This window comes from Oncorhynchus clarkii, chromosome 5, assembly GCF_045791955.1.
Source record: "Oncorhynchus clarkii lewisi isolate Uvic-CL-2024 chromosome 5, UVic_Ocla_1.0, whole genome shotgun sequence".
Lineage (NCBI taxonomy): Eukaryota > Metazoa > Chordata > Actinopteri > Salmoniformes > Salmonidae > Oncorhynchus > Oncorhynchus clarkii.
The window spans coordinates 40,176,417-40,191,394 of record NC_092151.1 but is presented as its reverse complement, the minus strand read 5'-3'; the positions used below and the strand labels follow the sequence as shown (position 1 = coordinate 40,191,394).

The following is a 14,978-nucleotide window of genomic DNA, read 5'->3' as shown; positions in this document are numbered from 1 at the left end:
TTCTGATAATTGTATTCTCTCCATACCTCCTTTTCTTTCCCTCCTCTCTCTTCCTCTCTCTTTGTCCCTCTAGGACATGCTGGCTCTCCAGATCATTGGTCTGTTTAAGAACATCTTCCAGCTGGTGGGACTGGACCTGTTTGTGTTTCCCTACAGAGTGGTTGCTACTGCCCCCGGGGTAAGAATACCCTCTACACCCCTTTTTGCAGGCCCATGGATCAATTTCGAAATTGCACCTGGTGTATTCCGCTATTCTAACTCCGAACAGTAAGTTGACTTCTTTCTTTTTTTTACCCTGTAGCTATCTCAACTTACTGTTCAGAGTTAGAATAGTGGAATACACCAGGTGCAATTTCAACATTTTGTCGTGCATCAGCATGTCAGCTAAGATTTTTTTTATTGGTAAGTTAGTCTAGGCCAGTTATATAAACAAGCATTTCGCTACACTCGCATTAACATCTGCTAACAATGTGTATGTGACCAATAAAATGTGAATTATTCTCTCTGCCCCATATCAACATTTTTCGATTTGCATGAAATTAGTTAGAAACTCGCTAAATCTTCTCTCTGACCCATGGCAAAATGAGTAGAATTGCATGAAATTAGTTGTACATTTGTCAAATCTTCTCTGCTAAAATGTGTAGAATCGCAGAAATCTGCTCTAAAACTTCAATTTTTACTTTCCGCTGTCAAGAGGGGGGACGCTAAAATGTTTTGCTCACAAGTTGGGGTGGTCTACACCCCAGCCCTTAGACCTTACCCGTTGTCTTGCTTCACAGCACAGAGTAACATCACAGTAATGGTTTCCTTGTATCTGTCTCGATGTCCAGTGTGGTGTGATCGAGTGTATCCCCGACTGTAAGTCCCGTGACCAGCTGGGCAGACAGACAGACTTTGGGATGTACGACTATTTCAGGAACCAGTACGGAGATGAGTCCACTCTGGCCTTTCAGAAGGTGAGATGACTGTCCCCCAACCCCTGAACCTTCATCCCTGACCTGACCCACTGTGGTATTTTTTTCACGGATTTGGACATATACTTACAGTGCCTTCAGAAGGTATTCACACGTCTTAACTTTTTCCACATTTTGTTGTTACAGCCTGAATTTAAAATGGATTACATTTAGATTTTGTTTTGTCACTGGCCTACACACAATAGCCAATAATGTCAAAGTATAATTAGTTTTTTTGAGATTTTTACTAATTAATAAAAAAATGAAAAGCTGAAATATCTTCAGTCAATAAGTTTTCAACCCCTTTGTTATGGCAAGCCTATATATGTTCAGGTGTAAACATTTCCTTAACAAATCACATAAGTTGCATGGATTCAATACACCCAGACACAGATACAGGCATCCTTCCTAACTAATTTGTCAGAGAGGAAGTAAACCACACAAGGATTTCACCATGAGGCCAATGGTGACTTTAAAACAGAGTTTGGCTGTGATAGGAGAAAACTAAGGATGGATCAACAACATTGTAGTTCTTCCACAATACTAACCTAAATGACAGTGACAAGAAAGAAGACTGTACAGAATACAAATATTCCAAACAAGAATCCTGTTTGCAACAAGGCACTAAAGTAATACTGCAAAAGCTTTTGTAAAGCAATTCACTTTTTATCTTGAATACAAAGTGTTGTGTTGTATTGGATTTGCTCCAAACATATTACTGAGTACCACTCTCCATATTTTCAAGCATAGTTTTGGCTGCATCATGTCATGAATATGCTTGTAATTGTTAAGAACTGGAGTTTTTCAGGATAAACAAAGAAACCGAATCCTAGAGGAAAACCTGGTTCGGTCTGCTTTCCTCCAAACACTGGGAGATCTTTCAGCAGGACAATAACCTAAAACACAAGGCCAAATCTACACTGGAATTGCTTACCATGAAGACAGTGAATGTTCCTGAGAGGTCGAGTTCGATTTTCAAGTAGATTTATGTTAAAACTATGGCAAGACCTGCAAATGGTTGTCTAGCATTGATAATGATCAACAACCAAGTTGACAGAGGATGAATATATATTTTTTATAATAATGGGCAAATGTTGCACAATCCAGGTGTGGAATGCTCTTAGAGACTTTCCTAGAAAGACTCACAGCTGTAAATTAGATTTCTGTATTTAGTTTCAATACATTTGCTAAAATGTCTAAAAACATGTTTTCACTTTGTCATTATGGGGTATTGTGTGTAGATGGGTGAGATAAATAATATTTAATTGATTTTGAATTCAGGCTGTAACCCAACAAAATGTGGAATAAGTCAAGGGGTATGAATACTCTCTGAAGGCACTGTATGTCTCTTGTCATTAAAATGGAACAGTTGCCTTTAATATACATCAACTCTTTTACCTCACCAACATTGTGCACAGAAGGCGCAACCTATTCTCTCTCTCCGTCGCCCACACTTTCTAGGCGAGGTACAACTTCATCCGTAGTATGGCAGCCTACAGCCTGCTGCTCTTTCTGCTGCAAATCAAAGATAGACACAACGGGAACATCATGCTGGACAGCAAGGGACACCTCATCCACATAGGTACAAAATCATCCATAACATATTCCGTATTGGTACACAATCAGTCATCCTTAACCTCATCCACACAATCATTCATTTAATATAGCAAGGGACACATTATTTATCTTTGGGACAATAAAGGTATTCATTTAATTTACAGTGGGGTCTGATATGATGGACACCTTTTGATAAAGATGAGCAATAATTAATTAAATAAATAAATTAAAATACTGAGGTATATTGTAGGCAAAAAAGGGGGAAATTATATTATTTTATACTAATACAATTTCTCAGAGAAGGAGAGAAACAGAGAAAAAAATGTTACCAAAAAGGTAGGGGCCAAAATGATTGTACAAACAGAGTGAAGACTCAAACGGACGCCTGGTGAAAGCGCAGACCAATTTTATTCAACCCACTGCGTGCCTCAGCTGATCAACCAACCATTTATATGTTATGATGAGAGTAGGGTTACAACTTCTTGGAACTTCTTATGTGTTGCCCAACTGTTGCTCTGGTCAAACAGTCTGGTAGCAGTTCCTCTTTCTCCGGTCACTTCTCCATGGTGTTTATCAGTGACATCCTGTTCACCTTTACTCGACAGACCGGGGTCATATACTGTTTTCCTTTTCTTTTCTCTCACAGTACATTTCCATTCCCAAAGTTCCTATTCACTCTCTTTAACACCAATAGAATTTGAACATGTACATGTGACGTAATCAATAAGTTCTAATATCGTGACTGGAATAAGTATATTTCAAGTTAGAACCCCTAAAGAATCTTATAAATAAAGTAGTCAAACGTTTAATATTTGTTGGATGCATTTGCGGTTCGTTTTGGTTGTTTCTCTGGTTTATTTTGTGCCCAATAGAAATGAATGGTAAATCATGTATTGTGTCATTTTGGAGTCACTTTTATTGTAAATAAGAACATAATGTTTCTTAACATTTCTAAATGAATGTGGATGCTACCAAGATTATGGATAATCCTGAATGAATTGTGAATAATGACTGAGAAAGGGTCACAGATCATACCCCCAAGACCTGCTTAACCTCCCGTTATGGGTAATGGTGAGAGGGAAAGTAAATCATTTAGACTCCTATCTTTTTTAGGAAAAACTAATATTACTTGTTTAAACTAAATATATTTCTCTGAGTAATTGTGTTAGTATAAAATACAATTTTCCAAATGTTTTTTTTACATCCAATACAGCTCAGTATTTGAGTTATTTATTTTATACAGTCATTTACTGCTCATCTTTATCAAGGGTGTCAATCATTTTAGTCCCCCACTGTATATGAGTTGTCTAACAAAAAAATCTACTTTCAGACTTTGGCTTCATGTTTGAGAGTTCTCCTGGTGGTAACCTGGGCTGGGAGCCGGACATCAAGCTGACTGATGAGATGGTGATGATCATGGGAGGCAAGATGGAAGCCACTCCCTTCAAATGGTTCATGGAGATGTGTGTCAGGGGGTACCTGGCCGTCAGGTAAGAGTGGGTGTGTCTCAATCTTATTTGCATCTAAACTGTCGTTCTTTTGGGTTAATCAGATTTTTTTTTCTCCTCTGCGTTAGGCCCTACATGGACGCGGTGGTGTCTCTGGTCACTTTGATGCTGGACACTGGACTACCATGCTTCAGAGGACAGACCATCAAACTGCTCAAGTCAGTACATCAATAAACCACATGGGTGCATAGATTAAATTTTTGCAAAGTCTCTTTTGACCATTTCTGAACATGTGTGTTTGGGTTCACAGGCAGCGGTTCAACCCCAGTATGAGTGAGAAGGAGGCGGCCGCTTACATCATCAAGGTCATCCAGAGCTGCTTCCTCAGCAGCAGGTAACACCAGAGGCCCTGTCCCTTTCCAGTCTCTAGTGCCTTCCCTCACTCTATGGCCCTGTCCCTTTCCAGTCTCTAGCGCCTTCCCTCACTCTATGGCCCTGTCCCTTTCCAGTCTCTAGCGCCTTCCCTCACTCTATGGCCCTGTCCCTTTCCAGTCTCTAGCGCCTTCCCTCACTCTATGGCCCTGTCCCTTTCCAGTCTCTAGCGCCTTCCCTCACTCTATGGCCCTGTCCCTTTCCAGTCTCTAGCGCCTTCCCTCACTCTATGGCCCTGTCCCTTTCCAGTCTCTAGCGCCTTCCCTCACTCTAGCCCTGCCCCATTCCAGTCTCTTGGTCCTTTCCTCACTCCTATAACCCCATCTCAATAACCAGAAATATCTATATACATGCTAACTGTCTATATACAAATCCTATACATGCTGGCTAACAGTCTATATACACACACACGCTATACATGCTGTCTATATATACATGCTAACGAACTGTCTGTATACAAATGCTATACATGCTTATTTATACATGCTAACTAACTGTATACAGATGCTATACAGTGCATTTGGAAAGTATTCAGACCCCTTGACTTTTTCCACATTGTGTTTGTTACAACCATTATAAAAGGGATTAAATAGTTTTTTTCCCTCATCAATCTACACACAATACCTCAAAATGAAAAATCAAAAACAGGTTTTTTGCAATTTTTTCAAATATATCAAAAATAAACTGAAATATCACATTTACATAAGTATTCAGATCCTTTACTCAGTACTTTGTTGAAGCACCTTTTGCAGCCATTGCAACCATTGAGTCTTCTTGGGTATGACGCTACAAGATTGGCACACCTGTATTTGGGGAGTTTCTCCCATTCTTCTCTGCAGATCCTCTCAAGCTCTGTCAGGTTGGATGGGGAGTGTCACTGCACAGCTATTTTCAGGTCTCTCCAGAGATGTTCGATCGGGTTCAAGTCTGGGCTCTGGCAGGCCCATTCAAGGATATTCAGAGACTTGTCCCGAAGCCGCTGTGTGCTTAGGGTCGTTGTCCTGTTGGAAGGTGAACCTTTGCCCCAGTCTGAGGTCCTGAGTGCTCTGGAGCAGGTTTTCATCAAGGATTTCTCTGTACTTTGCTCCGTTCATCTTTCCCTCGATCCTGACTAGACTCCCAGTCCCTGCCGCTGAAAAACATGCCTACAGCATGATGCTGCCATTACCATGCTTCACCGTAGGGATGGTGCCAGGTTTCCTCCAGATGTGAAGCTTGGCATTCAGGCCAAATAGTTCAATATTGGTTTCATCAGACCAGATAATCTTGTTTCTCATGGTCTGAGAGTCTTTAGGTGCCTTTTGTTTGGCAAACTCCAAGTGGGCTGTCATGGGCCTTTTACTGAGGAGTGGCTTCCGTCTGGCCACTCTACCATAAAGACCTGATTGATGGAGTGCTGCAGAGATGGTTGTCCTTCTGGAAGGTTCTCCTATCTCCACAGAGGAACTCTGGAGCTCTGTCAGATTGACCATCGGGTTCTTGGTCACCTCCCTGACCAAGGCTCTTCTCCCCTGATTGCTCACTTTGGCTGGTCGGCCAGCTCTAGGAAGAGTCCTGGTGGTTCCAAACTTTTATCATTTCAGAATGATAAAGGCCACTGTGTTCTTGGGGACCTTGAATGCTGCAAACATGTTTTGGTTCCCTTACTGTACCTTGACACAATCCTATCTCGTGGCTCTACGGACAATTACTTTTGAGCTCATGGCTTGTTTTTTGCTCTTTTTGCACTGTCAACTGTGGGATCTTATATTGACAGGTGTGTGCCTTTCCAAATCATGTCCAATCAATTGAATTGACCACAGGTGGAACACCAATCAAGTTGTAGAAACATCTCAAGGATGACCAATTGAATCGCACCTGAACTCAATTTCGAGTCTCATAGCAAAGGGTCTGAATACTTATGTAAATAAGGTATTTCTGTTGTTTGTTTTTAATAAATTTTGATCAAAAAACATTTTTTTTACTTTGTCATTATGGGGTATTCTGTGTAGATTGATGAGGAACATGTTCATTTAATCTATTTTAGAATAAGGCTGTAACAACAAAATGTGGAAAAAGTCTAGGGGTCTGAAAGCTTTTCCCGAATGCACTGTACATGCTGACTGTCTGTATACACATGCTTATACAGTTGAAGTCGGAAGTTTACATTCACTTAGGTTGGAGTCATTAAAACGTGTTTTTCAGCCACTCCACAAATGTCTTGATAACAAACTATAGTTTTGGCAAGTCTGTTAGGACATCTACTTTGTGCATGACACAAGTCATTTTTCCAACAATTGTTTACAGACAGATTATTTCACTTATAATTCACTGTATCACAATTCCAGTGTGTCAGAAGTTTACATACATAAGTTGACTGTGCCTTTAAACAGCTTGGAAAATTCCCGATAATGATGTCATGGCTTTAGAAGCTTCTGATGGGTCAATTGACATAATTTGAGTCAATTGGAGGTGTACCTGTGGATGTATTTCAGGACCTACCTTCAAACTCAGTGCCTCTTTGCTTGACATCACAAGTCTGGTTCATCCTTGGGAGCAATTTCCAAATGCCTGAAGGTACCACGTTCAGAAGTACAACAGTACACAAGTATAAACACCATGGGACCACACAGCCGTCATACCGCTCAGGAAGGAGACGCGTTCTGTCTCCTAGAGATGAATGTACTTTGGTGCGAAAAGTGCAAATCAATTCCAGAACAACAGCAAAGGACCTAGTGAACATGCTGGAGGAAACGGGTATCTATATCCACAGTAAAACGAGTCCTATATCGACATGACCTGTAAGGCCGTTCAGCAAGGATGAAGCCATTGCTCCAAAAACCCCACAAAAAAGCCAGACTACGGTTTGCAACTGCACATGGGGACAAAGATTGTACTTTTTGGAGAAATATCCTCTGGTCTGAACCAAAAATAGAACTGTTTGGCCATAATGACTATCGTTATGTTTGGAGGAAAAAGGGGAGGCTTGCAAGCTGAAGAACACCATCCCAACCGTGAAGCATGGGGGTGGCAGCATCATGTTGTGGGGGTGCTTTGCTGCAGGAGGGACTGGTGCACTTCACAAAATAGATGGCATCATGGGGCAAGAAAAATATGTGGATATATTGGAGCAACATCTCAAGACATCAGTCAGGAAGTTAAGCTTATGGAAGGCTACCTGAAACATTTGACCCAAGTTAAACATTTTAAAGGCAATGCTACCAAATACTAATTTAGTGTATGTAAACTTCTGACCCACTGGGAATGTGATGAAAGAAGTAAAATATTAAATAAATCATTCTCTCTACTATTATTCTGACATTACCCATTAAAATAAAGTGGTGATCCTAACTGACCTAAGACAGGGAATTTGTACTAGAATTAAATGTCAGGAATTGTGAAAAACTGAGTTTAAATGTATTTGTCTAAGGTGTATTTAAACCTCCGACTTCAACTGTACATGCTAACTAACTGTCTATACACATGCTAACTGTCTGTGTTCTCTGTCTTTATTCAGGAGCAAGACCTACGATATGCTGCAGTATTACCAGAACCAGATCCCATACTAAAGACCTGCTGCAGTATTATCACATACTTGGACCTGTCTGATATGAGTCCTTATTCCCTATATATGCAGTAACCTCTGCTTTTTATCCTGTTTGTAAGGTCAGAGGTTGTCCTGTACAAAGTCATTCTCTTCAGCTAGCTAGCATCAAGCATCTTGTGCACTTTATAGATCATTGTATTTCACCCACCTGATTGGACCCTGATCAAGAGTTGTTACACCAGACTGGAGAATTCACACTAACCTATCAATCAACTAACCAACCAACCAGTCGATTCCTGCGAAAGGCAATCACACAACCGGTTACTGAACTCCAATACAATCAGCAAATCTCACGGTCATAATACATATCACATATCAATCATATACTAATGCTGTGTGTGTGTGCGGGTGTCTTTAGTAGTCAAAAGCGATAAGAGTAGATCTTCTCTCGGGGGACATTTCTAATGGTGGCGCTAGTGACTATATCTGTCTTGAATCAATAACGTGTGTGTGTGTGTGTGTGTGTGTGTGTGTGTGTGGACTTGTTTAACTATTCTTGTGGGGACCAGTTTTCCCCACAAGCATAGTAGTCCCCACAAGAATAGTAATCAAACAAATATTTGACAAACTGGGGACATTTTGTTCATCCCCACAAGGTCTAATGCTATTTCTAGGGGGGTTAGGAGCTAGGGTTAGTTTTAGGGTTAAGGTTAAGTTTTTGGGTTAAGAGTAGGGGTTAGGGAAAATAGGATTTTGAATGGGACTGAATTGTGTCCCCACAAGGTTAGCTGTACCACACTGTGTGTGTGTTGTGCGTGTATCAGCTCCAAGGTGGTTGGGTCCAGTCTAGGATAAACCAATGTTGTTTGTTTACCTACTAACTCTGCATGTCTTAAGACCAGACCTTTACTAGTATTAACATCTTACATGGATTTAGTTAGCTGTCTTAAACGTGTGTGATTTCTATTTGGAGACATTCCTCTTTCTGTGCAAAAAGATTTTCACCTTCGACCCTCTACTTGAATCTCCAGGATTTGGGTTTAGTATTATGATGATGGTAGCGATGATAATGATAACTATGAAGACCCAAAAAGCCATTTCTCTAATCCTTGGCACAAACAGAAGTGTAATTACATAACTACTCCCCTCTGACGTTATGCAAGATGTTACCGTCTTAATGTGTGTCAACATATGAGATTGCTGTCATTATCCCATTCAAAAACCCTGCTGTCGTGCTGTACTAAATGTTCTGTCTTTATGAAGATGTTTTACTTGATAGTCTGTAAAGATAATGAATCTTACATCTGTTTATCATTTTAGATTAGAATGGTATGTATTATATTTGTTCTGAATGGATATGTTATAATTAACTTAAGGGTATTTTACTTGGATGTATAAGATGAAATAACCTATGTATGTATTACAGATTTGTAATATGAAGGAAATTACAGAGGGCTGTATGTTTGTAATAACTAACAAGACATGCATTTCAGACCAATAAGAGCTGTTACATTATTAACCCCTAGTTGTACAAGCCTGAGTCCATTGCTGTAGTCTTTTAATTGGACTATTGTCGTTTGATTTAATGTCTGTTTTCTACTGTCCTCTGTTGTCAGCCACTGTCTGCACCTTTTTGTGGTTTCAGTTCTAAGTTCTACCATATCAATCTCTCTCTCTGTGTGTGTGTGCACGTTTCTAGAATCTTAGTAGAGAGCACATTACCACCCCCCTCCCCAATGTATAATTGTGATCGAGTGCTGAAACATAAACCCCAGTTGCAGCTACAAACACTTGATGTCTGTGTCATTTGATCTACTTCTGCGGTTTTGAAGCGTTATCATTAAGACCTGGGTATGGGATTATCCTTGCCAGAACAGGTGCTACTCTACTGCACTTAAACATTTTGCACTTGTCCAAAACCGCTGTCCAAAAGAGAAACAACGATGAGGATTTTCAGGCAGCGACTCCTCTGTTTCCATCCCCTGCCAACTGGCCTATGTAAACCTTTTTTAATTGATGACTTCAAACATCATTTTGTGGTGAGCTGGGCTGAAGGGGGGGAAAAAGCCCAGTAGTATTTAAAATAGGTCCTCAGATGCTCCAGCGCTTACCTTTTTAGACTATTGGTTACCAAGGCCTACCGTGCCTTCCTGCCCCATGCGGCTCTAAATCAGACCTTTCTGCCCCACGTGCTGATCTGTGTGGGGGTAAGGTGGGTGAATTAGATTAAACAGCATGTAGTCTCGAAGAATCAGTTGGTTGATCTCAGATCCACCAGATTACTGCCTGCCACAAGCATCTTAGGTGGCCAGTAATAAACTAAAACTAAGAGCATTGTATTTGGTACAAATCATTCCCTAAATTCTAGACCTCAGCTGAATCTGGTAATGAATGGTGTGGCTGTTGAACAAGTTGAGGAGACTAAATTACTTGGTGTTACCTTAGATTGTAAACTGTCATGGTCAAGACCTATAGATTCAATGGTTGTAAAGATGGGGAGAGGTCTGTCTAATAAAGAGATGCTCTGCTTTTTTGACACCACACTCCACAAATCAAGTCCTGCAGGCTGTAGTTCTATCTGATCTTGATTATTGTCCAGTCATAAGGTCAAGTGCTGCAAAGAAAGACCTAGTTAAGCTGCAGCTTGCCTAGAACAGTCTCTCTTGGCTAAGAGTTGAGGAAAGACTGACTGTGTCACTTCTTGGAAATTCCAAACTGTTTGCATAGTCAACTTACACCAGACATGCCACCAGGGGTCTTTTCATAGTCCCCAGGTCCAGAACAAATTCAAGGAAACGTACAGTATTATACAAAGCAGTGAGTGCATGGAACTCCCATCTTTATATAGCACAAGTGAACAGAAAGCCTAGATTAAAAAACAAAGCAAGTCTCTCCCCCATGTGACCTACTTGTGTGTATGTACTGACATGTATGTGTAACTGATAGATACACACACACTACACGTTAATCTTTTTATTATAAAGTATTTTGTCCGTAATGTATTTTTCGTTGGACCCCAGTAAGACTAGCTGACGCCATTGGTGTCGGCTAATGGGGATCCTAATAAATCAAATCTTCGACCTGAGAGAGGGCAAGGCTAATGACCAATTAACCCGCTTGGTTCTTTATCTCCCGTGATAATAGGCTCTTGTTATGACAGACCTCAACCCAGGACCGGCGTTATGGGCAGGCCTTAGGGGCCATGGCCCGCCCTGACATTTCCTCATTCAAATAAAATATCGAAATACAGATACTTTATTTGGAGGAGACTCGTGCCTACCAAAAGACACATCAAACTCAGATAAAGCATCTGAACGAGCGAAACAACGCCCATCTGTCTCAGTGTGTGTACATGGGCTACATATAGTAAAACAGAGGGGTGCTGTTTCGCTTGCTCGGATGCTTTCTTTGGGAGATAGTTTAAGCCAATTGCTATACAGAGATGTGGTGCTGCTGTCCTGCGGAGGAATGGTGCAGAATATCACGGAGCTGGTAAAATATAGATGGGAAATGTAATGAATGATTTAATTGCAACTAAAATTCCATGAAAACGATAGAATGCTAAAGTCACTAAATATGTAAGCTATAGCAGCCTATACATATGTAAATAGTGGTTTCTTCCCTTTCCCTCTCTGGCGGTGGTGGGAATAACTAAAGGCGTGTTCTGAGTACCATCTGTTGGACGCTTGACCACTTCAAGCAGGACAAATCCGATGAAACAAGAAACGCCAAAAGACAGACAATTCTACCAGGAGTTTCTAAAACGGCTGTTCTCCAAACAGTTCGTTATGGACTTGGGGTTGGGACTCGTGACCCGCCCTTCTGTACACCTCTATTACGTATGCAAACAAACTGATCCACCGCATGAACTTTATCGTCACACCAATGAAATCTAGGATCCAAATTCACCGCCTGTCTGCCAAATAACACGGACCCCCTATTGCGCAGTGGAATCCGGAACGATATGTCAAGGTGCTGTCCAGTGCCATAATTCAAAGGGCGCTCAAATCGCTTAAAATAACCCTCATCATTCTGTTTTCTACGCCTAATAGTTCTACTAATCACGTATTATTATTACAAATATAAGAGTATCACTTCTCACAATGGTGTTGGTTTAGTAAAGTTAGATCAAAGCTGAATCAACGTCTTGCAAGATCAAATAATGATTAGTTAGTATTTTACATAAAATAACTGAATATAATAGCATATGCTGTAGCATGGTAATCCTAAAATATGTTACACCAAAACCACATCCTCGGTCATTTCTTATCTGAAGCTCAATAGCAAAAAAAAAGACAAAACTCAACAGCGCTCGACACTAGGAAGGATATATGCTTTCACATATCCTGCCTATGTGGTTTTGGTGCCAGAGAGAGAGAAGGGGAAGAAACCACTATTTACATATGTATAGGCTGCTATAGCTTACATATTTAGTGACTTTAGCATTCTATCGTTTTCATGGAATTTTAGTTGCAATTCATTCATTCATTACATTTCCCATCAATATTTAATATTTAATTGCTATACAGAGATGCAGTGCTGCTGTCCTGCGGAGGAACGGTGCAGAATATCATGGAGCTGGTAAAAGATATTGAAGAAAAGCTAATGGTTTGTTGACACCATTTGCTTTAATTCGGTCACGAAACAGTAATTCAAGCAGATCTAAATGCATATTCCCATTAAACTTATTGAGATCAAATTTCTGGCATGCAGTTTGGACATTGCACCTCTAAAACGTGAGGAATTGTCATTTACAATTGACTGGGATGATGGCCTATTTTGAAATTAGGTATTTAACCTTGGTGCTTGGGGGTATTAAAAATATAACATTGTTTTGAGACAAATGTGTGAGCAAAGGCAGACAATGGCAATAGGAGGGAATATGTTATGCATAGGCCTATTCTAGAATGATATTCGATAGTCTGTCAGTACAAACGTTGAGAAATTACAATTTTTCTATACTTTTTTACATTGTGCTCTCTGACCTAAAAAAAAAATAACACTACACCACTGGAATCTAGGAAAGTTTGGTGGGTGCACAGTGCACAGTTCGGATGTTGGTATTATTTTGTTTGGAGGAACATGGGAAGGTAACATAATCATTTTTGTTTGACAATCCGATGAGAACATGACTGGCTGGGTTCATTGTTACAGTTAAATTGCGTCTTTACTCAATTTTTTTTTTTTTTAAATGGTGCACTTGCACAATTCCGTGAATAAAACGTGCCCCCCCCCCCCCCCATGGAAATGCCCACCCAACTGATTTGTTCTGACACTGACCCTGCCTCAACCCTTTAAACATGGCAAAGCTTGGCTCAGTGTCCCTATTCCCGAAACATCCCACTGGGCACAGATGTCAATTCAATTTCTATTCCACAATGGTTCAACATAATCTCATTGGTGGAAACAGCATTGATTCAACCAGTGTGTGCTCAGTGGGATTGTTCTAGGCATTCTTTAAATCTGAGGTGTTACTGTATAAATGAACATTCACAATGTAATCATGTAGGTCAAAGTGTGTAAAATAGGCAAGTTAAAAGCACTGAATGTGTGTCCCTTATCTTACCGACAGACAAAGCGCTATGAATGGATCAGTGGCTCACAAATCAGGGCCTTGATGAGCTCAGAAACTGGAACAAGGTGCGATGTGTAATGAAAAGCATTTTTGGGGGGGAAGAAGTGTTCTTTGGGACCATCAGGCGACGCCCTAAAACGTCTTTAGGAGTGTCCCCGGAACAAGCCGGGGACCTAGACAAAAACTTACAGGGGACCATGACATGACCCTGTTTTCAACATCCTAGGAGACATGGAATGTTCTTGCAATGTTCCCATGAAAGGTGTCTAGAACATGAATATCTTATATTCTGAGAACATGGCAACCATGATTACAGCCCCCCCTCACCTCTCTGATTCAGGATACACATTTTGGTTGAATGCATTCAGTTGTGCAACTGACTAGGTATCCCCTTTCCATAAAACTGGACACTCAAACACCAGGGGAACATTACGGGTAACATCACAAAAACGTTCTCTCTCCCTAGAATTGTTAGCTGGGATGGGTGGTCTAGAGGCTTGGTATGAACAGCCAACAAAGTAGACATACACACACATGGCCTGTAAATCAGGTGTGCTAGTTCTAGAATAAATCCATTACGTGGAATGGCTGGGGGGTACTCAAGTAGAGGTTAAGTCTCCCAGTCTTCCGGATAGGGATTAAATTAAACCTCTCAGTATGAGATCAGTGGGTTGGGTCCAGGGCACTGAAGGCAGGGCCTCCTGTTCTACCTCTTAACCTATACTCTCTCTACCAGTCAGCTTATCAGAGAAGATTACTTACCGCTGGGCACACCACGTCATTTCAACGTGGATAGTTGGATAACGTTTGGTTGAGACGTTGGTCAATAAGATTACCACCTATATTGGTTAAATTTACAATTTGTTATCACGATGCTTTCAAATATCTAAAACAGGGGTTCCCAAACTTTTTCGGCCCGCGAACCCATTTTGATGTAAAAAGAAATGTGCGATCACATCATGTAAAAAAAAAAAAAAAAAGTGGTGTACTCAACAGCCAATGTTGACTTTTTTAAATTGGTGCTCTGAGAGTCTATTACAAATCAGTCTGACAGTACTTTGACCCGTATTTCAAGCTGAAGGAAGTATGGTTTGTATGACTTAAATTGACTGAAAGATATTGGGAAGTTCAGAAGATCATCAGGCAATAATTTTGTTTGTTTTCCCAGTCTAATGTACATTCAATTGGTGAGAGAGACTCAAATATCACATTCCTTTGTACATATCCACTGTATACATGAATTGCAGCAAAGTTGGTTCCTGTTTCAGTCACGTCTTTGGAAGCCTCTGCCCAAATCCCCAACAACCCGGATGTTCTGGTTTTCAGGGGAAATGGAAAGAGAGCCTGTGACGTGACTTCCGCTTTTGGACGTTAACAAAGGCGTCATCTTTTTTTATTCAAGTCAAGACTAGTATGTAGAGGATCTAGTTTCAGGTGGTTATTTTACTCTGGCAACATTAGGTTAAGTCTCTGCTCACGTTCAGTTG

General features: G+C 40.6%; 1 protein-coding gene across 2 annotated transcripts in view; it reads left to right on the top strand.

The window, feature by feature from the left end:
- Nucleotides 1–9,706, top strand: part of LOC139408824 (phosphatidylinositol 4-kinase alpha-like) — a 44,422-nt gene extending 34,716 nt beyond the window's left edge. For both annotated transcript variants that reach the window (XM_071153184.1, XM_071153183.1), the window contains exons 45-51: nt 74–178; nt 831–956; nt 2,415–2,535; nt 3,841–4,000; nt 4,087–4,176; nt 4,269–4,352; nt 7,887–9,706. In XM_071153184.1, the coding sequence (XP_071009285.1) occupies nt 74–178; nt 831–956; nt 2,415–2,535; nt 3,841–4,000; nt 4,087–4,176; nt 4,269–4,352; nt 7,887–7,938 (738 nt within the window). In that variant the 3' untranslated portion in view covers nt 7,939–9,706. The remainder of the gene's footprint in view (nt 1–73; nt 179–830; nt 957–2,414; nt 2,536–3,840; nt 4,001–4,086; nt 4,177–4,268; nt 4,353–7,886) is intronic.
- Nucleotides 9,707–14,978: the final 5,272 nt, after the last annotated feature.